Source organism: Pagrus major, chromosome 9, assembly GCF_040436345.1.
Source record: "Pagrus major chromosome 9, Pma_NU_1.0".
NCBI classification, from domain to species: domain Eukaryota; kingdom Metazoa; phylum Chordata; class Actinopteri; order Spariformes; family Sparidae; genus Pagrus; species Pagrus major.
Window position 1 is genome coordinate 9,878,962 of NC_133223.1, and position 25,957 is coordinate 9,904,918.

A 25,957-nucleotide genomic window follows, 5' to 3' on the forward strand; every position below is an offset into this window, starting at 1 on the left:
CAAGCCGGGCAGTAATCCTTCCATTATTATTCTGCTGCAGAGAAAGAAGAAGAAGCCGGAGGGGGCGGACAGGGAGCCATTTCTATAAATGAATGTGATTATTGTGCTGAAGGAAGCATGCTTCAGAGACACTGTCTCTGTGTCCAGAGCTCTGCTTATCCAATACTCCAGTATGTGTGTGGACCAGGACGTAAAACAGATCTGTCACACGGCCACAGCTGATCTGTGGATTCAGTGATATGAGAATCATATCTGAGCTGCACTATCAGGCTTCAAACAGTCAGATAACAGAAGGGGAAAGTGGTTTTGTTGAAATCAATATCACAATATTACCCGTCATATTATATATATATTGTTTCATGTCACAACAATGTATTTTTCACCAGGTGAAATGTCTTCAAGAAACTGAAACAAGTCCACTTGCCTGCGACAGAGCACTTAGAATTGCCATGACCTGGATGACTGAGAACCTTTTTTAATATGAATAGATAATAAGACAACAACAATAACATATGATTCTGTTATCACAATATTAAACCTTCAAAAGTCATTTTGAAACATTACACTTTAGACAGCAGAATTTTTGTTTTTATGGGTGATTCTTAGACTTTAGATCATCTTTACTCTCCGACTGTCAGATTCAGAATCAGATCAAATCAGTAATCAAATGAAGTTACTTTTATCTAGAGATACAACTTATTATTTACATTGATGATTAATTTGCTGATTGTTTTGATAATATATTTATTTAATATATATATCTAGTTATTATAAAAAATGCTCATCACCCTTTCCCAGAACTCAAAGTAACATCTTCAAGTTTTCATTCATTCATTCTTCATTTACTGTCAGAAATGACAACGGAAAGCAGAAAATCCTCACATTTAAGAAGCTGGACCCAGACAGTGTTTGACATTGACAAACGCTTCACGAATTATCAAAACAGTTGCCATGGCAACTAATTTCCTTTGAATTGACTAATGAATTACTCGCCTAACTGTTGCAGCTCTACTTCTAGCCCAACGTATAAACCCAAGTTGTTCTACTAATCTTTGTTCAGGATCACAAGTCTGAAATATACTGAACATACTTCAGTACTACATCTAAAACTATACCAGCAGTTTGTTCATTAAATAAAGGTGGATGAAATGATGCACAAATAAATCTAGAAAGAAGACAACAGGACACAGAGTGAGAGGAAACTGTTGTCAGCTGTTGTCTCCATGACTGCTTCACATCGATGATCTGATCCTCATACGTTGTGTCTCTGTGTGTCTGCAGGCTGCAGATCTTCATACCTGCTGACTGTATGTCTGAGGGCCACCCTCTCTGCCTTCAGCCATGCCTGACGTAAAGCCTCCTCCACCATGTGACTACCCCTCCACCTCCTCCGTCATCGCCTCTGCTGGCTCTCCTGCTGGCTGCACCTCTCCCCTCGACCTCGTCATAGACATGGAGCCCTGCATCGCCAACCTCCCCCTGTCCCCCGACCCCCTGTCCTCCTTCCCCCGACACAGACCTGGCGTCCCTCACTACCCGGGCCTCCATGGGCCTCCCTACCCGCTCATGGCCCGGTGTAACAGCAGCACTCTGCTCACTAACCTGGGGCTGAGGTACTGCTCCAGCAGGCAGGAGCCTCTGGGGCTGGGGTCAGGTGACGGGCCGGCCCCAGGCTCCTGCAACCACACAGGAGGTAACGGCAGCAGCAGACCTTACAGGAGTATGGAGAACCTGAACTGGAACACCATGGCAGATCCTGGCCTGTGTACGTTCAGTGCTGCCCCCTACAGGAGCGTGGACAGTGAGTTTATTTTACGCTACACCTCCAGTACCAACTGGTGTGGTGGGCCTCCTGATGGAGCTGTGGTGGGGGCTCATGGACTGGTACCCAACCCAGAGAGCCTGGCCTTTTACCCTAGACATGGGCTGCCCAGGAAGGACCTGCCACTCTTCCCTCAGCTGCTGTTTCCAGGTGGTGTCGATGAATGGGATGCAAGGAAGGGCCTGAGGGAGAAACTCCGCCTCCAGAGTGCACGGTCATCAGTTGAGCCTCTGAAGCCCCTCCCATTACGGCCTCAGGTGAACCCAGGTGCTGCTCCAATTGAACGGGAGGGTATGCATCACGTGAATGGGTCCAGGCCGCTGTGCACGATGCGCCTCACAAGCCCTGAGGAGATCAAGCAGGAGGTCCTGAGGCGCCTGCAGCTCCGGCGCCAGAACAGCAGTCCCAACCTGGCTGGGAGCAGCTCCCCGTCCAGCCCCAGAGTGGTGAAGACGTCCTACACCACAGACAACATCACAGGTAACGGGAGTGATTCTGCATCAGAGCGCTGCAGACCTCCTGTGGGACGCCTTCACATCCCCACGTTTGAGGAGTTTAAGAGGATGAGGCAGAAGGAGGGAGAGCAGAGCAAAGAGTCCACAGCCGGTTCTGTGGTGCCTGGAACACCTGCGGCTGAGCTGCCGCAGGAAGCAGGAGCATCAGACAGTAACAACCCTCCTCCTGATCAGACTGTCCCTCAGACGAACTCTAGCGGAGGACACAGAGAGCAGCAAGAAGACTCTGTGGAGGTGGCGGGAGACATGAGCAGAGGTGAAAGGACATGCAGCAGCGGTGACACCTCCTCAGAGAGACCTCCCTGTAAACCCAGCACATTATCTCCAATCCGCACTGGCCCGTCTCCGCGCTCACCCCTGCAGCCCCTGGCCAGCTCCGCCCCGGAGAAAGCCTCTGCTGCATGGGGAGAGGATGGGAGCAGCAGGCGGAGGAGAAGCAGTCTGGAGCCAGCTGGGTCGGTCCCCTTCCCGCCCAGCAGGGAGAACTGGGACCGTCCCTCCAGCTGCTGCCCGGCGCTCCTTCTGGAGGGGACAGACCTGTCCAGCTACGGAGCCAAGATCTACAAGATGAAGGACGGCCTCATCGGCTCCGCCCTGGACCTCATCAAGAAGAGGTAGGTCTGGGAGGAGAGGGGTGTTTATCAGTGTCCTTTACTGAAGTCAAACTGATAATATGACAGTGCTAAAATACTGAAAGTCCTGCATTTAAACTTTTAGGATCATACTGTTTGACTTCTTTTGAGTATATAAAGGAAAAAAAGTCATTGTATCATATTTACATTATAGTGCCATTCATTGTGTGTCATTGGGGAAACTTAATCATTAATTAATCAATCAATCAATCAATCAATCAATCAATCAATCAATCAATCAGTCAATCTTTATATCTATATATCTTTATATCTATATCTGTTTGTATAGCATCAATTCACAACAAAAGTCATCCCATGACACTTTTCAAATTGAGCAGGTCTGGTGTTTCCTTTGTCCGCCATGTTTCAGTGTCATATCATTTCACTCGGCAACTAGTGTGCCAAAATCTTCTCAGACTTTCTGAGTTGTTGTTCCGACTTGAGAGGGCATTCACGTGAATTTTCCCTGTTGGAAATCCATTTTTCCAATAATCCCGACAACACATGAACGCACTTCAATACTTATCTTTACCCACTCAGTCATTATATAATTGACACATTACTCATGATTATTGATTAAAAATCTCGTGTACAGTCATCACTACAGTATTGTTATAGTATTGATATCGAGGTGTCTTGTCAAAAGATAGTGACATTTGATTTCTCGCCCAGTCGTAGCATTTATGAAATCAAAAACCGTGTTATTTATATTTATGGATAGTGTTTTTTTAATCACTGCAGGCCTCTATGCTTCTTTAATCTCACACTCCACTAAATTTCAGAACAAAATATTGTACTTTGTGTTAAGATTTTTTAATTTATACTTAAAATTGGGACTTTACACACAAATGATAATGAGCATTTAAAATACAATCTTTTTTATAACCATCCAGCTGTAGTAAAAATGTGCTCAGCCTTCAGCAGCTACAACAGTAAATGTTCTCTACATGCTGCATCAGTGAAAACTTAGACCTAACATTATGTTTGAGTTGTGCCTCCTGCTGTCCAAACACACCAGCTGTGTGTTCAGGTGTATAGTGTAACAGTAACCATGTTGCTGCCACTTACTGGCCTGGAGTGCAACTTTCCACATACAGACTTCAATATGTTAAAGCACATACTGGCCTCAACACATCCACTGATACAATATGTGTAAAGTAACTTGACATAATGAGTACTTTTACTTTTGATACGTATTAACAGTCTGCTGGTAACACTTCTGCACTGTAAGTACAGCCCAAACAACGTTGGATTTTTGAGGCTGATATCATTTTCAGTTTTTGATCTAGTTCTTAAAAATCAAACAGAGATGATCAGCTAAATTCCTGTTTTCACATAAACACAACATTGAGAAACATTTTTGATAAGGATCCCTTGCATTCTACTTAGTAGTGTACAATTTTAACGTAATTTTGTATAACTTATATAATCAACACACACTCTGTAACAGCATCACTCTCTCTAAATGACCTGAATTACACTTTTGATATATGTGAATCTGAATACTTCTCCCCTCACTGCGTGGATCAAACCTGCTCCAGTTATCTATGATTTATGTCTGTTGTCTCTGTTTGTGCTTCACTGTACTCACAGTGAGACCTGAGTATTTTATCAATCAGCATATCGTTTTTAAATCCAGCTAATCTTTTCTGATGGTGAAGTCAGATCATCTGAGCCATGTAGCAGCTCTCGGTGGAGGTGTGTGTGTGTTTATTAGTGGAGTGTGCGTATGTGCGTCACAGTGCCAGAGCATTGTATGGAAGTGTGAGTCCATCTGTTTAAGCGTGCGTGTTTTGTGTGTTATCGATTTATCTCAGTTATTGTGATAACAGCTGTCGGAGCTAACAGGGTTGGCTCTGCAGACGAGACTGTGGGCGAGAGGCTGGCATGAAGCCTGACAGACTGAAGACTGGCACCGTCTCTCTCTAACTGTCAGCTGTTGGCTGAATACATGCAGGCTTCAGTCCACTGTGGTCCATTCTGATCAAGGACAAACAGGAGAAGGATGTGTTTTACAGCTCCGTGGGGTCGTTTGGGGCTAGGCCTTTGTACAGTGTAAATATTAGAGCCTGAACACAGAAGAGCTGCTTGATTAGGCCTGTTAAAGGATATAAACTCCACCCCCTGCAGAGAGACAGGAGATATAGACGATATCTTTCCCTCCCTGTCAGGACTTTCCACTGACTGTCGCTCCTTTGTCTGCGCTGCTGAAGGGATGATGGATGTCTGAGGCACTGCTGCATGAAGGCAGCAGAAAATAACTGCTGTGTGTGTCTGTGTGTGTGTTCAATACGTGACAGTCCTGAGCTGCAGCTAAAGGTTATCCTTACACTGTATCTTATCTATATATCCATTATGGAACAAGCATATATATATTAAAAAAATAAGAAAAATCAATTTAATCTGAGGAGAAAGTCCAAATAGTCTATATTCGACAATACATGCTGATATATTTTCATTAGAAAATATAATAAAAAATATACATTTTTATAATACATTGGTAATATACTGTATATCAGTTGATATATTAAATAATACAGGGTAAGCATATTATTAAATCTATATTTTAGCACATATAAAGATGGTCATAATTTAGAACATAAGCCCGTGTTACCTCTTCATATCAGTGTAATATGTAATAACAATTAAAAAATGTTGTCATAACGTTGTTTAATTGACGCAAATAATGAAGAAACAAGCTAGAGTGATCTACATATATGGAAAACATACTTCTCTTACAGCAGAGTAGCCTATCCAGTGGTGAAAATGGCCGATGTGATTCTTCGAATTGCTTCTTTCAACAAAGAATAACATGTATCGCCTGCTTGCAGGTCTGTCAGGCTGCCATGCCAACATCAGCGTGCTAACATGCTGATGCTAAGCAGGTATAATGTGTAGCATGCTTACCATCTTTGCTAACATTTGCTAATTAGCACAAAACACAGATTTTAGCTGAGGCTGATGGTAATGTCATTAGATCTGCAGGTAGTTGGTCATAAACCAAAGTAACGATGGCGCTAGATGAAGAGGAGCACCAACGTTACTGCAGTTCACCCTGACATCAACGTAAATGTTTGCACCAAATGTTTTCTGTTTGCAGTGACAGAGAACACATTTAAAGGTGCAGTGTGCAGGATTTAGAGGGATCTATTAGCAATAATAGAATATCAAATTCATAATTATGTTTTCATTAGTGTAAAATCACCTGAAACTGTGGCGACCCCAACCTATTGTGTTTTTGTTGCCTTAGAATGAGCCTTTTTATATCTAGAGAGGGAGCAGCTCCTCTTCCACACAGTCCACCATGTTTCTACAGTAGCCCAGAAAGGACAAACCAAACACTGACTCCTGAGAGGGTTTTTCATGTTTTTGTGCTTTTAGATGTAACTACATCCTCCTCACTCGCCCTTTTAAGAAGCTTGAGTGTTTTGCATCTTGCTCGATCAATCACTTATACGATTTATTGATCACCAGATTGTTGATCAGTCGTCTCCCCATCGATTTTCTCCACTAATCATTTGAGCACTGCTGCAGCTCCCTCTTAGAGTCCATTGACGCTCCGGCAGCTCACTTTCCACGCTGTTTATCCCAGGTGGATTCATCTTTAATGTTCAAAAAGCACCCAGAATGCACCACACTGAGCTCCCCCGGTGATTTAAATGTGACTCGAGGCTCTGTGAATGTTTTAATACTTGAAGATTAATTAATTAAACATGACGGTGTTCTGTGTGATGTCTGCACCCTGAGGTATTTGACTTCCAGCAATAAGTCTCTTTGTTTGAGTTTATCATGCAGCCAAACGTGCACACAAAGCATAACACAGCTCTAGTTGCATTATTACAGCAGTATTTATATTATTACACCTGGGAGGCTTGAATAGAAATGAACCAGCCCTGCTGAGTTAACCGTATACTGCAGCAGCGGCAGCAGCAGGTGTGTATAGTGTGCAGAGGGAGGTGTGTGTCCACTGGAACATGTTCTGTTTAGTCGTCTCTGTTTCGATGCACACACTGATAAATATATTGAATTCATCGCAGTGATATATGCATCAGCAAAAGTGACAGCGGGCTAATTTCAGCGTCACATTGTGCCGTGTTAAGCGGTGATCTATCACAGACACACTGTCCTGATGAATGAAGCCGCAGGTTATTACGTCTCATGCATCATCCGCCGTGTGACAGTGACTCTGTGACGGAGCCTCCTTTAATGACACTCTGTCCAACGCTTCAGAGCTGCATCCTCAAAACTGAAGTCATTATATCGGCCCTCACCAGCACCAGCTTTCACCTGCTGTGTCGATAACATGTTTAATACAAACAGGTTTAATATGAAAAACATGCACGAGAAATGATTTTAGCAGTGTTCAGCAGTCTGACTGGTTTGTGACGGAGCGAGCTCAGAAGGGACCCAGTTATGTAAGAACCATTAGAATAATGAGACCTCATGTAAAGCCACCACGGGGATATCAGAGGACACAGAACTGCAGATCAGACTGCGAACAAGTCATTAACGAGTGGATTGACTGTATTAAGTTAATTGTTAAGTCATTTAGCAAACAAGTATGCTAATATTCTCTGATTCCTGCTTGTCCAATATGATCTGATGATTCCCTCTGTGTTGTACCAGAGTAAATAGAATATCTTTGGACTGATAGTCAGACAAAACAAACTAACTGAAGATGTCTCCGTGATGTTTTTTTTTACTAAATTCCAACATTTCAAAGACTTGAAAATGTATCAATTAATGAAAAGAGTTGTTGAAACATGGTCGATGTGGCTACAGCCCATTTTAAATCAAACAATAAGAAGCAGAGACAAAGACGATCCAAAGAGTCTCCACAGTAACAGCAGCAGCCTGATGATTGACAGCTAGTCAGTACGCTGAGTTCAGGATCAGTCTCACATGTGTGTGTGCTGTGAGGAGTCAATATTTCAGGACTTTACAGCCTCAGACACTGTTGAGAGTCTGTTCTGGGCTGTGACCCCTGGGCCTGTTAAACCTGCTGAGCCACAAAGTGCTTTAATTTGAATAAAGATACAATCATCTCTGAAACTGCTGGAACCAGGGTTTATTTTCTTGCAGTGATATTATATTAATGCTCCTGCCTGCTGGGCCGTGAAGCTCACCATGTTTGAAAAACATAATCAATAGACTGGATATACTGTAGGTGGCTGGTCCTGTCGTTAATGATGTCTGAAGCAAAATGTAAAGAGCCGTGCATTATTTTATAGCTCAGGTAATCAATATGACTACATGTAATGTGAGAGGAGCCCACTGGGAATTATTAGCTGTTTGTAGCCTCTTTTAGCTCATTGTTTCGGTTTGATGGCACGGTTACTGTTCTGCTGAGCCTCTGTGGCTTCACAGGCATCAGGCAGCTCTGATAAAGTGGACACCCACCCAGCACCGAACAGCAAAGTGGTGAAGAACGTGGAACATAAAGCTGTTAAAGAACAGTAGTATTTTCTCAGGGGGATGGTGAAGTCGTTTTTCAAATGGAAGACTTTTCAAAATCCTTTTTTGTCCTGCTCATCTTTTAAGGTTTGGTTTCCTCATGTTAAGGAGAGAATACAGATGTTGATAATAATGTTGTGTTGTCTAAGTGTCCTACAAGTATTATTGTGTATTCACAGTAATTCAAGCTTTACCAGCAGCAGCAGCAGCAGCAGCAGCAGCAGCAGCAAGTGATTTACAGACTTTCTTCACTGTGATATTTGTCTTTCAGGCTCTGTAAGCAACAGTCGTACTTGAATTAAAGTAAAGATATCGTGTTAAAATATGAAATAGTTAATAAAGTGACACTCGCCTATATGAATAGTACTCGAGTAAAAGTCTTAACGTATCCGATATTAAATGTATTTAAGGATCAAAAGTACAAGTAAAAGTAAATTATGCATATATTTACATGTATGTATACAATATGTGTATTTTAAGGATTTTTCTGACAATCTGATTCAATGTTTTTTTATCTAGTTGTTAATAAAATAAATTAGTCTATAAAATATGCTACTGTGGATCTGATGCAACATGAAAGTAACTAGTAACTAAAGCTATCAATAAATGCAGTGGAGTAAAAAGTAGAAGCAGAAAATTGAAATACTCAAGTAATTAAAAATACCTCAAAACTGTACTTAAGTACAGTACTTGAGAAAATGTACTTAGTTACATTCCGTCAGTGCATAGATGCTCCTGCTCTGCCCTGTGATTGGTGGAGGTTTTACCTGCAGCCTGATAAGGATGCCTGCAGGCATCACTCAGGGCTGTAAAAACCCTGGAAACTCCTGTGAACATTTTCCCAGTGAATATGTTGATTGATAATTATGATATGTTGTGATATGTTGTTTGCTAGATTATTATAAAGATATAACTGCAGGAAACAGCATTCTCACATTTGCCCCTCGTGGAGGTCAAAACAAAGCTAAAAGGAGGTTTGATATTGGACTTATATCCATTAGGTAACCAAGGACAAGACTCCAAATGATTGAACATGTGGTTTTGTGCCTGCTGGATGTTCACCATAACAACTTTATAAGGTATTATTATGTGTGTTGTGGTGTTCGTCTGCCCCCTAATGGCCAAAAAATGTATAATTGCAGCTCAAATTAAAATCCTGAGACGAGTCTGCCACAGACTTGCTCAGATTTGTGTAGTTTTTGGTAATTTTGTGATTGATGTCAGCAGTAGAGAGACGGGGCAGGAAATGATGTGGAGAGATCAGCAGTGTGTTGAAACAAAGGTCCCTGGTCAGCTGGCTAATGGCGGTTCATGGTCAGCGGCTTTTACTCTGAAGGCTCACCGCTTCCTTCGACTTCTTGTCTCTGCTGTGTGTTTTTCATGTTCTCTTACAAATGCATGTAGAGTCCCTGCAGGCAGGCTGTGGTCTGTGTACATGGATGTGTGTGTTTCAGTGTGTAGCACAGTGTGTGTGTGTCACAGCCGGTGTGCTTTCGTGGGTTGTCTCAGATCACATGCTGGCTGTGTGCTGCAGGAATGGATCCACACATACAAAAGAATGAAGGAAGAATCTGATCTGTGTGTGTGTGTGTGTGTGTGTGTGTGTGTGTGTGTGTGTGTGTGTGTGTGTGTGTGTGTGTGTTTGAGCAGGCAGTGTGTATCCCTTAGGTCCGAGGGTTCAGGCGTTAATGTCCGATGATGTCTCTAATTGCTGGGAGGGAGGAGGGCGGGGGGGGGGGGGCATTGATTTGGGTGTTTTGAGGGATGCTGGAGGAGGGGGGGTGTGGCAGGGACAGAAGAAGAAACAGCAGGAAGCAGAGTGGCATGTGAGCTGGAGAGGGAAGAGTGAGGTGGAGTGAATGACGGATGCTGTGAGGAGGAGAGAGGAGGAGAGAGCTCTGCTTGAATTACAATGAATCCCTCCTCTCCTTCATCTCATCTCCCTCCTCTGGCTTTCTCTCTTCATTTCCTTCCTCTCTCCCACATCCTTCCCTTCCTTCTCTTCCTCCCATTCTTTCACTCCCCCTCTCCTTGCCTTCCCTTCCTCCCCTCGTCCCTCCCTTTCACTCCCCCTCCTCCCCATCCCTCTCTCTCTCCCTCTGTAACGCCGTCTCCTCTTCTCTCCACCAGCTGCAGTGCAGAGATCTCCGGCGAGGCCCCCGTCAAGCTGTCAGGTGACCGGGACGGAGGCTGTGACATCACCGCCCCCTCGACCGACTGTCAGCCCTCCGCCGTTGCCATGGCAACGTCGGCAACAGCCTGCGGAGCCGAGGCTGGCGACGAGACGCCTGCAGGAGGAGGAGGAGAGGAAGCAGGAGAATGCGTAAGGATTCTTTCTCATTTTCTTTCCTCTTTTCTGTCTTAAACGTGTCGTCTGTGCTCGTCTTCTCTCGCCGCTCGTCATCGATGCTGCGTGGTGCACAGACACACACAGATCTATTGGTATTCAAGGATGACTGGGACAAGCAAGGGGACTGCGACACACACACACACACACACACACAGAGACACACACACACGCACACACATACACACACACATCACTCACACACACTGATGCAGAGGTATTTGTTGAGGCGAGCATGCAGCGCTCTGTCTTCAGCAGCAGGTCGACGTCTGACGATGCAGTAAAAGGAGGACCGAGCCCCCCTCATGCAGCTGGCTGCTGGTAGCTCAGCGCCTCATCCCTGCTCTCTGCTGCCTGCAGCCTGACACCAGCCTCAGCTGCAGAGAGCATTCTGCTCCTCTCTGTGCATCTGCAGAACAGAGGACTGACATGGAGGCTGGAGGTGCTTTAGAGAACAGATGTCGAGGTGCGTTCGCTTCTTGCTTTCCTTCATTTTGGTGATTCCACAATGGAGCCTGCCTCTGCACTCCCAAAGTAAGAGCTGCAATGTGATAATTCAGCCGATCATGAATTATTCTCCTTCATTTCACCTGATTGCTGCAAGCTGTGTTTTCATGTTGTTTTCTGCTACAGAGCGATGAAAACCTCTCACTCCTCTGGAGCTGTTAGCTGTCAGAGAGCTGTCAACATTTTGGGAGGTGATCTTTGATGTAAAGCCAATATCATCAGATGCAGAGGATGAGGGTGATGTCTCTGGGGTGAGAGGTCAGGTGTCATAGCGATGACCTTTGAACCTTCCACTTGAGGTCAACTCTCAGGGGCTTGATGGACCCTAAAAGGATTTTTTAAATCTGCATGAGGAGTGTTTGTCCATCCAGAAAGCTGCAGTGTGTCGGGGAATTCCTTGCTTTACCTTAAAAGAAAGAAAGAAGCCAGGAGCAGCTTTGAATTGTCACTTGGGGATGTTTCTTGTCTTTGAGGCCGGCTGGTTTTTAAGATGTGATCAGAGCAGATTTTTGGATGTGTGGCCTTGTTGTGTTTAGAGCCTGTTACAGGACTTGGCAGACGATTAGTGCTGCATCTCAGTATGAAATTTGGATTCTTGTCAGTGGTACAGCGGGGATCAGACAGATAACCAAGATGTGTTATGTAATGATGTCATGGCAGCGAACATGTTGACACTGAGCTCACACAGATACATCAGCTGTGATTTCTCCCTTATCATCATTCTCACCTCATCTCCTCCGAGAGTTGTGCCCTTTTTCATCTGTTGCTATAGCAACATGAGCGTTTGATTGACACACGTGTCCTTCCAACCGGCAGCACACCGGTCTGGGCTGCAGGCGCTCCAGCTCGGACGCAGCCTATGAGCTGGCTGAGACGGTGAGGGCGCAGCGCGAGTGCCGTCTCCGGCCCCACTACAGCGACCCCATGCCAGCCGACGCCTCCAAGCGCAAACAGCTGGAGATGAAGATCGCTGCAGCCGCCCGACTCCACAGCCACCGGAGAGACCGCGACAGAGACCGAGACAGAGACAGTGGTGAGTACAGGAAACATGTGGGGACATGTTGGACTTGTTCTCTGTGTTTTTATAAAACTAGAAAGAATACAAAGCTCAGGGCCACACAGTCTCTTACGTAATAGAAAATGTTATGCATCTGGATTCAAACTGCATCAAAACATGTAGACAGTAATGCTGATGTGATGATGGTTAAAATACTTAAGACCCATCCAGGAATAAAGATGATTTTTATACAATCTGAGTCAGTTAGAATGACTGTAACTGATGCACCATATATTAATAAACGTATGAAAGACCTCGCTGGCTTCACCGAATGTGTTCTGTAACAAGTCTGATGGAGGTTGGTGTTCAGGAGGAGAAACATTCACTGTGGTGGACGAGCTGTAAAGGTTTGAGATGAGCGAGGCCTTCACTGAAATATTTGACATGAAGCCTGACATGGACAGAAAAGACCTGATGGCTCAGGAGTCGTACAACAATGATGTAAAGTCCTTTATAAATGGTACCATGGTTATCACTTCATCATGACTCATTCGGCCAGTAGTCATTTGGTGATCCTTAACTTTCTACAAAACTTTACTAAACCCCAGAGCTTCAGTGATCTAGTACTACATTTCCCATGATCCAACAGCTTAGCGTGTTTTTGTTAGATCAGACAAACAATGGCGTCTTTCAAACTCCACTCCTCCAGTTTGTACCACAGGCTTATTACCTCTGACATGAGGTCAGGTTTGTGCCAGTCTCCATTTGTTGGTTGGTTTGTCAGCAGGATTACACAAAAACTACTGAACATAATTTCAGCAAACTTGGACGGAGGATGTGTCTCACACAGAATAGACCACAATCATTTTTGATGCGGATCTGGATAAAGGAACGGATCCAGCAGCTTTTATGTCACTTAATTTAAAGGTGCCATTTGTAAGATAGTTGCTTGTTGCATCTCACCCCCAACTCATCAAATATTGACACTTGGTGGCCGATCCGACCTACCAACCCAACACATCAACAATCAACTGTCTTACAAACTGGACCTATAATGCATGGATCTTGATGAAAGAAATCAGGTGTATGAAGGTGGCTGGTATCTATGAGTTAGTACAGACTGACGGCAGACCCAAATATAAATCAGTAGTTGATTTAAATATGTTTTATTTGACATTGAATTAGACTTGATTGAATTAAAGGGGAGTGTCGGGCCTTGGCAAGGTATGCACTCTACTGAGCGTCATCCAAGTTGTTAAAATGTGACGTCTCCAAGCCCAAACTACAATTGCTGTGATGTATTCACTCCTGAAAAGCCAGAAAAAGACAACTTTAATCACGACTGTTACTCTATGTGCCCCCTTAAGTGATTTTAAAGATGTGCTGCTCCAGAAGCATAAAGGTCCAAAGAAAAAAAAACAAACATAATTTCTTTGCCAGAGGTTGTAACCATGTTTAATTACACACTGTTATTCTGAATATGACCATATTCCAGATGTAATCGAGGTGATGGAGTCGCTGATTCCATCTGGATATTTTGATTTAGGCCTCATTCCAAATGTTGCATCTTCTGACAAAGACATGTGGGATGTGCCCACGTTATTCAGGTTTATGGAGCATTCTTTGGACATGGATACACTAAGTTGGAGTATTTTTGCACAGTCGTGCCTTTTCAATCAATCAATCAATCAATTAATCAATCAATCAATCAATCTTTATTTGTATAGTGCCAATTCACAACAGAAGTCATGTCATGGCACTTTCCAAATGGGGCAGGTCTAGTCTAACTCTTTTAAAAATGTGTAAGGACACTTTTCTGATCAGAAGGAGAAACTCAGCTACTTTTAAACATGAACACGAAACACGAAAGACTTGCACCTTTTCAAAAAGCTGGTTAAAAGAATGGAAGAGGGAGGCTGTGTTGGAGGAAACATGGCTGCATGTAAACAGGAATATTCATGTTCATCAGCAGCGTAAATATCTTAATAGGACTATTGTATTTTTCAGAATAAGGGCATGAAAATATAGCAGCCCGCACTACTCCAAAGTTTAAACATATATGGTGGGTGCAGGGAAGTGGCTGGATTAAACAAGGAACATAACTCAGATACTCTCAGAGAAAAAGAATCTTACAAAAAAGGCTTAGTGCTGAAACACATTCGTTTTTCTGTCCACATTAAAACTATTTCTCGGAGAGTGCTGGAGTTTTGATCCTTTCAGGATAAGGGCACAATCAGAATATTTTGTCACTTTCCTATTAACCACTCAGCCACATCTGTTCAGAGTCCTGGGCAGTACGATCTACACTCAGAACATGTTCACACATGAACACACTGTCACTGTTGTGGACGCACACACAGTCAGAGTAACAGTAGAACAGGCTGGGACTCCAGCTTGTTTCAGGTGTTCTGACCTGATGCTTCCTTCCTGTGGAGAACTACATCCAGCCCTCTCTGCTCACAAATATAATTACAATTAATATAATTACACAAATCCATGTGCTCATTACATCTCCAGCACCTCACCAGGGAGCTGAATTACCCTCAATCGTGAGTGAACCTCCAACTGAACCTGTTTTTTTAGACATTAACGCTGTGAAGACCGGCATGTCATGCTTGTCTCTGACTGCTGTGGCCTTTGCACTCAGTCCTAACCCCCCAGCTAACACACACAGACACACACAGACACACACACACACACACACACACACACACACAGTTCCCCTGCCAATTCTGAGCTCTCTCCTGTCAACAGCGGCTCTCGGTCTCTGGCCACAGAGTGTCATTCAGTATGACATATGCTAATGATGAGCTTGTTGGAAAAAAACAACACTGACCGAAGTCTTTACCAAAAATATCTGGTGCCTTCATATAAATGCAACGTTTACAGAGCACTTGTGTAATAAAACAATGTCTTAACAGCTCAGCAAACACAACTGTCGCTCTGTTTGAACAGACACACAGCAGTATTGACACATATGGACACAGGTGAAGTGTCAGACTGAAGGGTGAGGGATCTAATTATTGGAGAAAGATGATATCTGTAATCATTTATTCATTTTGACATGACCAGTAATGGCTGGTAGTCGTGTGTGTGTGTGTGTAAGTAAATCCATAAACATTGTGAGCACCAGTGAATCTGACCATCCCCTTCTCCCTCTCCTCAGCTCCAGCAGCCATCCGTGGGCGCTCTGAGCCCCCCGGTGAGGAGCGTCAGGCGGGTCTGGGTGTGACTCGGTCCGGGCAGCACCGCTGGAGCACCATCAGCAGCCTGAGTGCCGACAGCGGCGTGGTGGGCCTCAGCGATGAGCGGGAGGAGGAGGACAGCGAGCCTCGGCGTTACCGCAGAACCCGGGGAGCCGAGGTGGAGCGGGTGGACAGCGGCATCGGCCCGGGTCTGTCCCGCACCTGGAAGAGACCGTCTGCCTCCCTCAGAGCCTGGGAGGCTCAGAGACCCTGTCCAGACTGTGGACTGAGGGACGGGGCCTCCAGAGAGCGAGGAGAACGCATGTGTGAACGCTGCTCCAAGCTGCGCACCGAGCGCAAGGAAGCCATCCTGGAGTTTCTGAACACGGAGTCGAGCTACGGCGAGGACCTGCGCATCATCAAGGAGGAGTTTTACTGCCCCATGCAGAGCGCCGGGCTGCTGACAGCCGAGCAGCTCATTGTGGTGTTCAGTAACGTCCAGGAGCTGATAGACGTCAACGACCGCTTCACCGAACACCTGCAGGACAGCATCGACCAGGCCTTTGACCAGGTGACCTCTCACACACACTCACACAGAGGTAGTGAGGCATGGTTTCATCAGAGTGCCACCGCCTACAGCACACTGCAAAGACGTTCATCTTAGCAAAACATTTTTTGACTCCAAAAAGTAAAATTATACTTAAATTATTGAAAGAAAAGATTATTTCAACTTCTTCAGTTTATTTATAATGCAACACAACCCAAGAGTTCACTGACAAGTATGTAGGGCAGAGCCAGCCTGTGTGAGTCAGACAGAGGGGACCGAGGCTAACTCTGCTTCCACTGGTGGTCTGTGCAGCGTCACTGGGAGTGGTGGAAGAAAATTGAACTTCTGCTGTGTTTTGGACCAATAAAAACCACTACTTGTTGTCATGGAAATGTCAGAGAACAGAGTGCATTACAACAGCCTGGATGTTAGGAAAGCATGTACAAGTATCTCAGCTGCTGTTACAGATTGAAATGGGACCGATCCAATTTTAAATAAATGAAAAGGGCAGATTGGTAACAGTCATTGTTATTGACATTGAGCTGCAACCATTCTCAATCAAAATTGAATTATTTTTTACGTTCTCTCAAGTCAAGACTTATTTTTCATGAAATTGAAAGTTCATTCATAACCTTGGAAACAGTGGTTGGCAAAGGACAAACGGCTCAGCTTGTGGTGGGATTCTTTGGTCAAACGGTGTTTTAAAGGTCGAAAATGAAGTTTAGAAGTCAATTTTTACAGAAATGGTCAAGAAATCCATAATATGCTGCTTCTCACTGCAGAACAGTATCTCATGTGCACTCCTCTGCTTCGATGTTCACTTTACAGCCGCTGTTCTCTGTAACTGCAGCAATCACCTGCTGTTCATAAACCATTTTATAAGCTGCACTTCCACCCAAACATCAGCCTGCAGCCTCTGAGGCTAAACTCTCATCACTCCCCAATCCCTGCTGTGGTGAGCCTGGTGTATCCGTGTGGGCCAAATATAAACTCTGTACATATTCTACGTTCACATGAAACCTTTTGGTGGCTGAGCTGATTGTACTGACCGATCTACACATTAAGGGATGACAATGACTTGACCGTTTCCTCTCCTGTGCTCTGACCTCAGGGAGATGACGACCTGCTGACAGTGTACATTGGAGAGATCTTCCTGGAGTTCGTTAACATGCTGCCCGCCTTCCAGACCTACTGCCTGCAGCAGTCCACCTCGGTCAACATGCTCAACACGCTGGAGAAGGAGAAAGAACTGCTCAGGTGCACACAAGGATTCTTCTTCCAGTTGTGTGTGGTGGAGAAGTGACTCTGGGAGCTTTCTCTAGTTCCTGCCACGGCTCTTCTGTATAATTCTTAATGGAAAAGACAGCAGCTTATCACTTATTCACAACAAGTTCTATTTTGAGAGTAGAGCTGCAATGATTCATGTTTTTAGACAGAAGCCCAGCTCAGCCATGACTCAGGCTGTCCTGTGATTCCCACTAATCAACGTTTCAAGAGTTTTGCACAGAATCTCTCTTTTTAACTTCACGTTCTGTTGTTTGTCTTCTCAGAATCTTCCTGGACGTTTCCCAGAACGACAACACGGCACTGCGTCGGATGAACTTGCGCTCCTTCCTCATGGCGCCCCTCCAACGTGTGACTAAATACCCCCTTCTCCTGAGCCGAATCATTAAGGTCACTCCCGAATGTCACCCCGACTACGCGCGTCTCCGTGAGGCCAAGAGTCGGGTGGAATCCCATCTGGAGCACATCAACATGAAGACCAAGCAGGAGGGTAACGGAGTCACCTGGTCCCTCCGCTCATTCCGCCGCGACAGCCGCAAAAACCGCGAGGTCATCAACATCGAGATGAGAGAGGTGTCGATGAAGACGGTGGGCTGGGCGAGAGAACACACGCGGTTCGTCATGGAGGGACCCCTCCAGCTGTCCCAGCCAGCAGACGGTCAGTGGGTGAAGAAGGGCAGCAAGGCCCTCAAGTTCCAAAATGTCCAGAGTCTGCTGATGGTGAGGACACAGCGGGCTGGGGAGGCCCCAGGACAGGGCACCGACCTGGGGGCACGTGGGGATCAGGGGGAGGGTGGAGGAGACGGCATCCGAGACGGAGTGCTGGTTCTAATCAAGGACAAGAGCAGCGGGAAGTTCACGGTGCTGAGAGAGCCCATCCGTCTGGGAAACTGTGTGGTGTCGACCGATCCCGACTCTGAGGACACATTCGAGGTGCTCGACATTCGGCGGGAATCTTTTGTTTTCCGCGCATCGGACAAATCTCGCACCCAGCAGTGGTTCCATCAGATCAAGAGGTACGCTCGAGACTTGGGCACCTGGAGGAAAAGACGCAACGCGTTGCCCAACATCATGATCAACACGAACCAGAGCCGCTCCTGAGACTGACCCTCCTACCAACCGCTGTTACACTGTATATAACCTGAATCCTTCTACTGCAAAAACAAAGTGACGACAAGAAGCATTTCTGAGTGACGCCACTGTTACAACCTGTCTGATTTCAGTTTCCCAAAAGATCTTTCTCTACGTCTCTAAGGGTAAGACAAAGATAAAGCACTTTTTTCTCGTGCGCCATACTGTCATGAAATTATGTATGAAGATGGTTAACATTAAAAAAATTATTGGACAACCAAAAAACCTGGGCTGTGCTCATCAGCCTTGATTGTAAAGACTGTTTGCTCTCAGAGGAGGAGAGCTGAGTTTTCAGTAAATAAGGTGTGTCTGTGGAAGAGCATGACTGAACATGACTGACTGCAAAAAGAAAACGTCTAATGTCATTTTTATACCAGACAGTGGGGGGGCTTTTGTTTTTGGTACGCAGAGGTGGTCCAGAGCTTTGTTCAGTGGTTTCTGTTTGTTGTCACTGCCCTCTCCTGTTTGTGCGCCGCCCTCTACTGTACATTGGCGGTAGAGCAACTTTCACTGCCAGAGATGCAGCTGAGCAGAGCCTCCTACAGGCTGAGCAGACCTCCTGTTTCACTGTGTTTAAACGAGAACGAGCAATAATCTCTGCCAGTTTCAAAACAAGTAGCAGTGGTAATACTGAATATGCATTTAATTTCCTTAAGATCCTCTCTGGTGTTCAGGTGTTCATCTGGCTTCAATCTTTGGAAATAATCTCAGTGCCATGAGAGCAGTTTATGAGAAGTTTAAACAGCATCCTTTTGTGTTAACGTCATGTTACATAGGTACATTTAAACAATACAGTTTGGCCAACTGTGTGTTCAGTCCAGAGTTTCTCAACCCATCCGTAGGGCTGCAACAAAGTTAATCGCAATAAATTGAATGAAATTGAAATATGTCACTATTTCTAAATAATCCTATGCTCATGACAGCTGAAAATAAAAACATGCTCTTTTTAAAATTGTCATTAACAGGAAATGTCTGTGGCAGGTTGAAAGGCCCCGGTCACGTGACAAACTCGCCTCAAAAACCGGCCCACGCGTCTCGCCCTGACAGTTTGAACCGTGGGTTATTATGTGAGCTAGCGATGAGCTGTTGTGCCTTGGTACTCGATTACTGTTATGCTAAAACACACTGAAGTATTTGCAATCTGTCACAGTAGCATTTCTCTCTGAGATACGGACTAGACTGCCCTCTGCTGGCACGTGATTGAGATCAATTTACAGACAATATAATTATTCCTCTGACAGTCCCTGGCAGCTGATGATCTGAGATCACCTGATCCTCTCTGATTTTACCCTGTTTATTTATGAAGGCTTTATTTGGTTTAATGCACTTTATTTCTGTAATAAAAGCTCTCCATTAGATCTGCTGTTATACATGTTACAGTCTTGTTTATTCACAGTTCTTCATGTTCGAACGAACCAGTCTTCAAACCAAAACTATTTATGCCGTTTTCTGTTTGCTATGACGTAGCACTAGAGGAGGTAGTGAATCACTGTGTTCTTGGAGGGCAGGGCTGCTCAACTCCACACCAACACTCGTGTGCTGTCGGAGGACGCTGGTTCAGATGAACTCTGTCAAAATGTCAAAAAAACAAAGACTGCTGAGCTGCATACGGTTTCCTTTGTTTTCCTCCTTTGCATTTGAAAGACCTGATGTATTATTTCCCCAATGTAATATATTGTGAATTATATTAAAAGATTTTAAACACAGCCTCGTGTGTTGTATTTTCTGCCTAATGAAGCTGGAAATGTTGAAAGTAGAAATAGATCGACAGGAACTTTCAGTGTCTTTAGGACAGGAACACCGTACGCGTGGAACTCATCAGTCAAGGAAACAAAAGCACAAGACGGACTTGAGTGAAAGTGAATTATTTTTTACAAAATACAATCCAGCTCTACGATAGTACAGAAGCAAACAGAAGCGTGGATCATAGAAACAAATCTTAAAGATGATTCCTGAAGTGGAACAAACAAGAGAAACAGTAAAGGTGGCATGCACTACATGACATTCTGAGTGTTTCGTCTTCTCTCCAGAGAAAGATTCATCACACGACACACATATTTATTGGCACTGTTCGGCAAGGCTTCCTTGCTGTTGGGAGAAATTACAAAAAAAAGGAGTAAGTAATCACAGAGGAGTTTTTTTATCATGTGAAGTGCATCTTTGTCATTTCTTTGGCTCTACCTCTCCTGGAGCCTCATTATAAACATCAGGTTAGGTGCACGTTAGGTGCTGAGAATGCAGTCAAACTGGTTGTTCTCGTCTAATTCTAGATTTAATCATCTGATTGTTGCATCAAATATTTCCTCCATAAATGAGGCTCCTGGATGTCTGTTTGGATGCATCCTAAGAAATCCCACCAGGCATCGACTGATCTGTTGAACAACACAAACACATTTCACCTTTGCTTTTTTTTTTTGTTGGTACTCAAACAGGCAGAAACGATAAACTCTGCACGTCTGTCTCCTCGAATGATTAAACATCACTAACGCAATTTAAGAAAAACAAGTTGACTGTTACAAATCAAATGAAATGGTCGAAGTAAAACAACATGAATAAGATGAAGCTGAGAACAGACTTCAAAAATCAGCTACAAACTGAACCTTCGATCTTAAAGGGTGTTGAGGGTGCTGCCACTGTCTCTGCCACCCTTCTGACAGACTGCCATCCAACATTCACACTCATACAGTCTGTCCTCAGCTGTCGGGGCCTCAGGTACACCCCTGGGTCTTGCGGTCCAGGTGGAGTAAGGTGCAGCAGCCGTGTAGAGGTCCCAGCCCTCCTCCGTCTCCCACAGCCAATCACCACGTCCGAGCTCTACTTGTCCACGCCGGACTCGGGCTCCTTGGCCAGCCCGCGGATGGACAGGTCGTAAACCACCTCCTCGATCTTCTTCACGTCGTACTTGAGGCCGTCATAGCGCTTCCTCAGCGGGTCGTTCTTCAGGTTGAGCAGGCGGAAACCGGAGTCCAGCTCATTGATGAAGTTGGAGATGCGGAGCGGTCGGGTGTAGTCTCCTGCTGTGACGCTGTTTACCGCCAAGCGTGACTGGAGGAAGACGCAACAGCACCAATTAAACACTAAAGTAAATCGGACTACATGCACAAGGTTCCTTCGCTTATCAAAAATTCACTTGATAAATGATTGAAGTGAATCACTAAAGCATGAAAAAAACTACAATTACTGCCTCGTGGTTGTATGCCTCTGCGCAGCAGTCAAGTTGTGGTTCACTACAACATTTTTGCAGAACATTATGATGTCACAGCAAAGTTGATGTTTGACCTTTTCTATATAAGATGTCATACATTCATCATTTTATCCTGTTACACATTTATGTCAAATTTTCCCATTTCATCATCATCATGACCTTTGACCTCCAAATTATCATCAGCCCATCCTTCAGTCAAAGTGGACGTTTGTGCCAAATCTGAAATTCCCTGAAGGCATCCTCAGAAATCACAACAACCAACCTGAAAAAAGACATCCTGTCCCCAGCTGCAGCTGTCACCAGCACAAAGGCATAAAAACATGCCCTACTTCTACTGCAGTTTCCCAGAGCCCGAGGTGACTTCTTTTTGTCAAAGACGCTCAATTTACCCAAAAGATTACCGACCCCTTACCTGGGCACTGAAGTGCTGCTCCTGGTGACTCATACAGCAGCTACTGAGTTCAACCACAGCGGACTAAAAACAGCACACAGCAGGATACGACTGACAACATTCACCCGTTTACCATCAAAGCCGATCTGATGAACCTACATGCACAACACGCAGATGTTTTGGTCCACTGACAATATAAAACTGGGTGAAGCAGTTGATACTGACATTTAAGAGGCCGAGGAATGTTTGTTTTATTAATGACTTATTATCAAAACGGCAAAAAATGGTTATTAGTTAATTAACCTACTGTAATAACACTAAGTGCTTCCATCAACATAGTCGGTCCCCAAGTTTTAATCATGAAGCTGTTTGGGTGTTGATTATTCATCTCTAGCTATTCTAACTTAATACACAAAGATATAGCAAGATCAACTGTCTAAAAGGATGTCAAGATGCATATTTATTTATTTTTGTTTCTTAGAGGAGGACCCCGAAACTCCACAAAAACTCATATTAACCTGATTATATATTATATGTGATCTGACTTCTGTGGTCAGGACAACAGGGATATTGGTCATTTTCTAGGACTAGGCTGAAAGACGCACCTACAGGTTTGGATATTCATGCTATCGTTTGTCACTGTAGATGTCAAATTGTGAGTTTCATCCTCAATTTTTAAAACTTTCATGATTTTGGTCACCCCGACTTCTAAATGGGACTTCGGTAGACGTGTCACAGTGTGATCTAAGACCACGTTTCTCTCCTGACTCACAGCTTTAATCTGCTACAGCCCAAAACTACATTATGAAGAGTCCCTACAGAGCTCAAGACATGCTAACCTGATGTATGCTTCTATGTTGATGGTTCCAGACAACTGAGGTACAATCACTGTTCATGTAACATCAGAGCAATCAACAACAGACTCACCAGTTCACTGGCCATGATCAGCACACCTGCCAGGTAGTCCTCTACATCCAGGTGAAAGCCTTTCTCTCTCACCACCTCAACTGTGGAGTGAAGAGGGAAGAGAAAGAGTGAAGCCACTTTCCTCAGTTACAGTAACACACTGACACACTGACTGGTACCTACTGCCGAGTATCTGGGCCACGTCCTCTCGAGTCACCAGAGTTTCAGTCTCCAGGTAGACGACAAAGGCTGATAGGAAAGCCAAGCGCTGCAGGACAAACCGCCAGTGCTCATGGAACCTGAAGTGAAATCAGTCAGGCAAACAGAGGTGAGACACAACTCACCTCTAAGGAAACCCTTACAGTCACATCTCAGAGTGTGTACTGAACCTACCTGTAATACTGCTCCACAGGAAATTTGGTTTTGAGGTCAGCAAGTTGTGTCTTGACTGTGCAGAACAACTCCCGAGCCTTTGTACATTTACTGGGAACTGATGGGAGAGCAGAGAAGGATGAGGATTGTAAAGTGTCATTTGGAGAGGCAGACATAACTCAGCAGCAGTCACAACAGTTTCTCACTCTCTTTGAATCCAGATGGCTGGTGGACACTTTGGAGGACTGTAAGTATTTCTCTGGCAGTCTGCTCCAGCAGCTGGACCACCTTACGGATATCCTGCAACAAAGTTCATCATGTATCATTACTGTCTTCATACAACAGCATCTTTTCTACTACTTAACTGATTGCTGATAAAATAAATACATGTTGAAATGTTCTACTTTGGCTCTGATGCAGCATGTAATCTGTAAAGTAACTAGTAACTAAAGTTATCTAATAAATGTAGTGGAGTAGAAGTGCAATATTTTCCTCCAGAATGAAGGAGTGAAAGTATAAAGTAGCAGAAAATAGAAATCTTCGAGTAATGTTCAAGTACCTCACAACTGTACCTAAGTACGGTACTTGAGTAAATGTACTCAGTTACATCCCATCACTGAACAAGACAGCATTAATTGGACCGTTTTTTAAATGAAGTTAGGGGGAGCGGAGCTAACCTCCAGCAGGCAGAGGAACATCTTACACACAGCAGAGCGGCTCCTGCTGTAGGACAGTGACAGCAAGCTTTCACACCAACACGGCTGACAGGACGTTACACGGCTGGCTGTCAGAGTCCACCATCAACATGAGACCTGTCCCTACGGACCAGTCCGGTGTAAAACTGTGTGTTGGCGGTACTCCGGCTCTGCTAGCCGTTAGCTAACGGTGAGAAGCTAGCTAACAATGAGAAGCTAACGGTGTAGCAGCCTGCAGCTGTGTGGCGGGCTCGTTACCTCTCTGACGTCCTGGTCGGCGCTCAGGAAGCCCTGAATGTAACTGAACATCTCGGTCACAGACATTTCTGATCACAGCCAGGCTGCTCCGACGATTAGCCGATGAAGAGCGGTCTGCAGCAAATTCATACAAACATCAACGTGCACGAGACTCCGCCTCCCTGCTCTGTGTGGCGCGGGGAGATGATGTCATCACTTCCCAAGTCATGTTGGGTTCGCAACATTTCAGTTTGTTTGTTTGTTTATTACCGGCTCAAGGTACAAACATGTAAACAGGATACCAGGGGGGATCATAACACACAAGGAATAGAACATATAAATATAAAAAAAACAAGCCAAAGAGAATTTATTCTTTTAAAAGATAAAATTAAAAACACTATACAGAAATATATCAAAAAGATGACTAAACCAATGACTTTAACTAAAATAAAGGTATTCACGGTTTTAACAGTCGTTTCATTAGCACAATATTTAATACATTGTAAGTACAGTTCACATTCTTCTATTCTGAGAATAAAGGCTTTTTATGGGTATTTATTGTGTTTGCAACATGACCCTAACCACTGCTCCAAAGGTTTAACTCCATATAGTAACATGACACCATAATAAATCCCGCCATGTTTTCGGTGTATGAACAATAACTCTAATTTAATACAGGTCAATGATCGCAAACCATAGTTGTTTTAATCCATGAACAGAAACTGTGTTGGCAGGTCAGAACTGTGGTGACACACATGCTGCGGTACCTGGTCCACCCTCGAGATGGAGCCAAAGCACCGCACTTCATAATGTTGTCTTCAGGTGCTGCTCGAGAAAAGCAACGCCAAACGCTAAACCGTCACACTCTTGCCACCCCAATCCCTGAGGTTCAAGATTCATACAGCGTTTTATTACAGTTGGGGAAGATTCCCGGAGACCAAACACTAATTCACTCCAGACTCAAACGTCCTCCCCCATCCCTGAAGCTGTAAAGAATTAAACATGGCCGTCACAAATATCGCCTCTGTGGGTTATAAGCAGTGCTTCTCAAAGTATTCAAGACTACAAATACATTAAGTATGTTACGTTTTCTATTTTGAATTACATTTAGATCAATGAATTGTTAGTGCCGTCGAATACACAGTGTAGCTGGAGATGACTGACATTAATGTGGCTTATTATAGACAGCTGGACAGAGAAGAGAGAGTTGTGAGTTGTTCTGCTGAGTTCATGCAAGTTAGACCAAGAACTAACTGACATAATAAGTGTGGTTTCTCCAGTACACAGTTTTTTTAAAAAAAAGAAAAGAACATGTGTGAGTCAGAAACAGTCCGCCAAGCTCCAAATGTGGCTATTTTCTGTTTGGCGGGAAAATCTCGTCAGACTCACTGACAGTTTGTTCTGAGAGTCATTTAATAAAAACTCTGCTGGTCGTCTCTGTCCTGTTCTCGTGTGGTTCGTCTCCATTCATGTGTCCACGGGTCTGTCCTCCGCTGTCTCTTGGAGGAGACTCACTCAGAGGGACTTCATGGTGCATTCAGGTGCGCGTCTTAAACTCTGAAATCTACAGCGCTTCATACGGCAAAGGTGCGACAGGAACGTAATGCTGCGTTCATATGCACCTAATAAACTCAGACAGCTATACTGAAATGGCCGCGAAGATCGTTTAAAATGGGAAAGTTTCATTTTTTTTCTTCTTCTCCTCAGTTGAAAACACAGGCCTACATCTG

The 25,957-nt window shown here is 44.4% G+C and overlaps 2 protein-coding genes across 2 annotated transcripts; one reads left to right on the forward strand and one right to left on the reverse strand.

The window, feature by feature from the left end:
* The first annotated feature begins 1,341 nt into the window (after positions 1-1,341).
* arhgef49 (Rho guanine nucleotide exchange factor 49) lies at positions 1,342-18,391 on the forward strand. Its single transcript, XM_073473964.1, has 7 exons — positions 1,342-2,424; positions 2,551-2,951; positions 10,554-10,746; positions 12,094-12,289; positions 15,438-16,030; positions 17,118-17,263; positions 17,557-18,391. The coding sequence occupies exons 1-7, from the start codon at positions 1,342-1,344 to the stop codon at positions 18,389-18,391; spliced, it is 3,447 nt and encodes a 1,148-aa protein (XP_073330065.1).
* A 1,879-nt stretch (positions 18,392-20,270) lies between these two features.
* On the reverse strand, positions 20,271-24,420 carry tsn (translin). Its single transcript, XM_073473616.1, has 6 exons — positions 24,249-24,420; positions 23,502-23,595; positions 23,317-23,413; positions 23,107-23,222; positions 22,945-23,024; positions 20,271-21,466 (listed from the first exon to the last, which is right to left on the reverse strand). The coding sequence occupies exons 1-6, from the start codon at positions 24,312-24,314 to the stop codon at positions 21,236-21,238; spliced, it is 684 nt and encodes a 227-aa protein (XP_073329717.1). The 5' UTR covers positions 24,315-24,420; the 3' UTR covers positions 20,271-21,235.
* Positions 24,421-25,957: the final 1,537 nt, after the last annotated feature.

Excerpts from the sequence above, each read along its gene's own strand:
- tsn (XM_073473616.1), bottom strand. The coding sequence starts at position 24,314 with ATGTCTGTGACCGAGATGTTCAGTTACATTCAGGGCTTCCTGAGCGCC. Across the intron at positions 23,596-24,248 it reads CCGACCAGGACGTCAGAGAG|GATATCCGTAAGGTGGTCCA; the intron begins GTAACGAGCCCG and ends ACTTTGTTGCAG. Across the intron at positions 21,467-22,944 it reads TGATCATGGCCAGTGAACTG|TCACGCTTGGCGGTAAACAG; the intron begins GTGAGTCTGTTG and ends GTCTTCCTCCAG.
- arhgef49 (XM_073473964.1), top strand. The coding sequence starts at position 1,342 with ATGCCTGACGTAAAGCCTCCTCCACCATGTGACTACCCCTCCACCTCC. Across the intron at positions 2,952-10,553 it reads CTGGACCTCATCAAGAAGAG|CTGCAGTGCAGAGATCTCCG; the intron begins GTAGGTCTGGGA and ends TCTCTCCACCAG. Across the intron at positions 17,264-17,556 it reads AAGGAGAAAGAACTGCTCAG|AATCTTCCTGGACGTTTCCC; the intron begins GTGCACACAAGG and ends TTGTCTTCTCAG.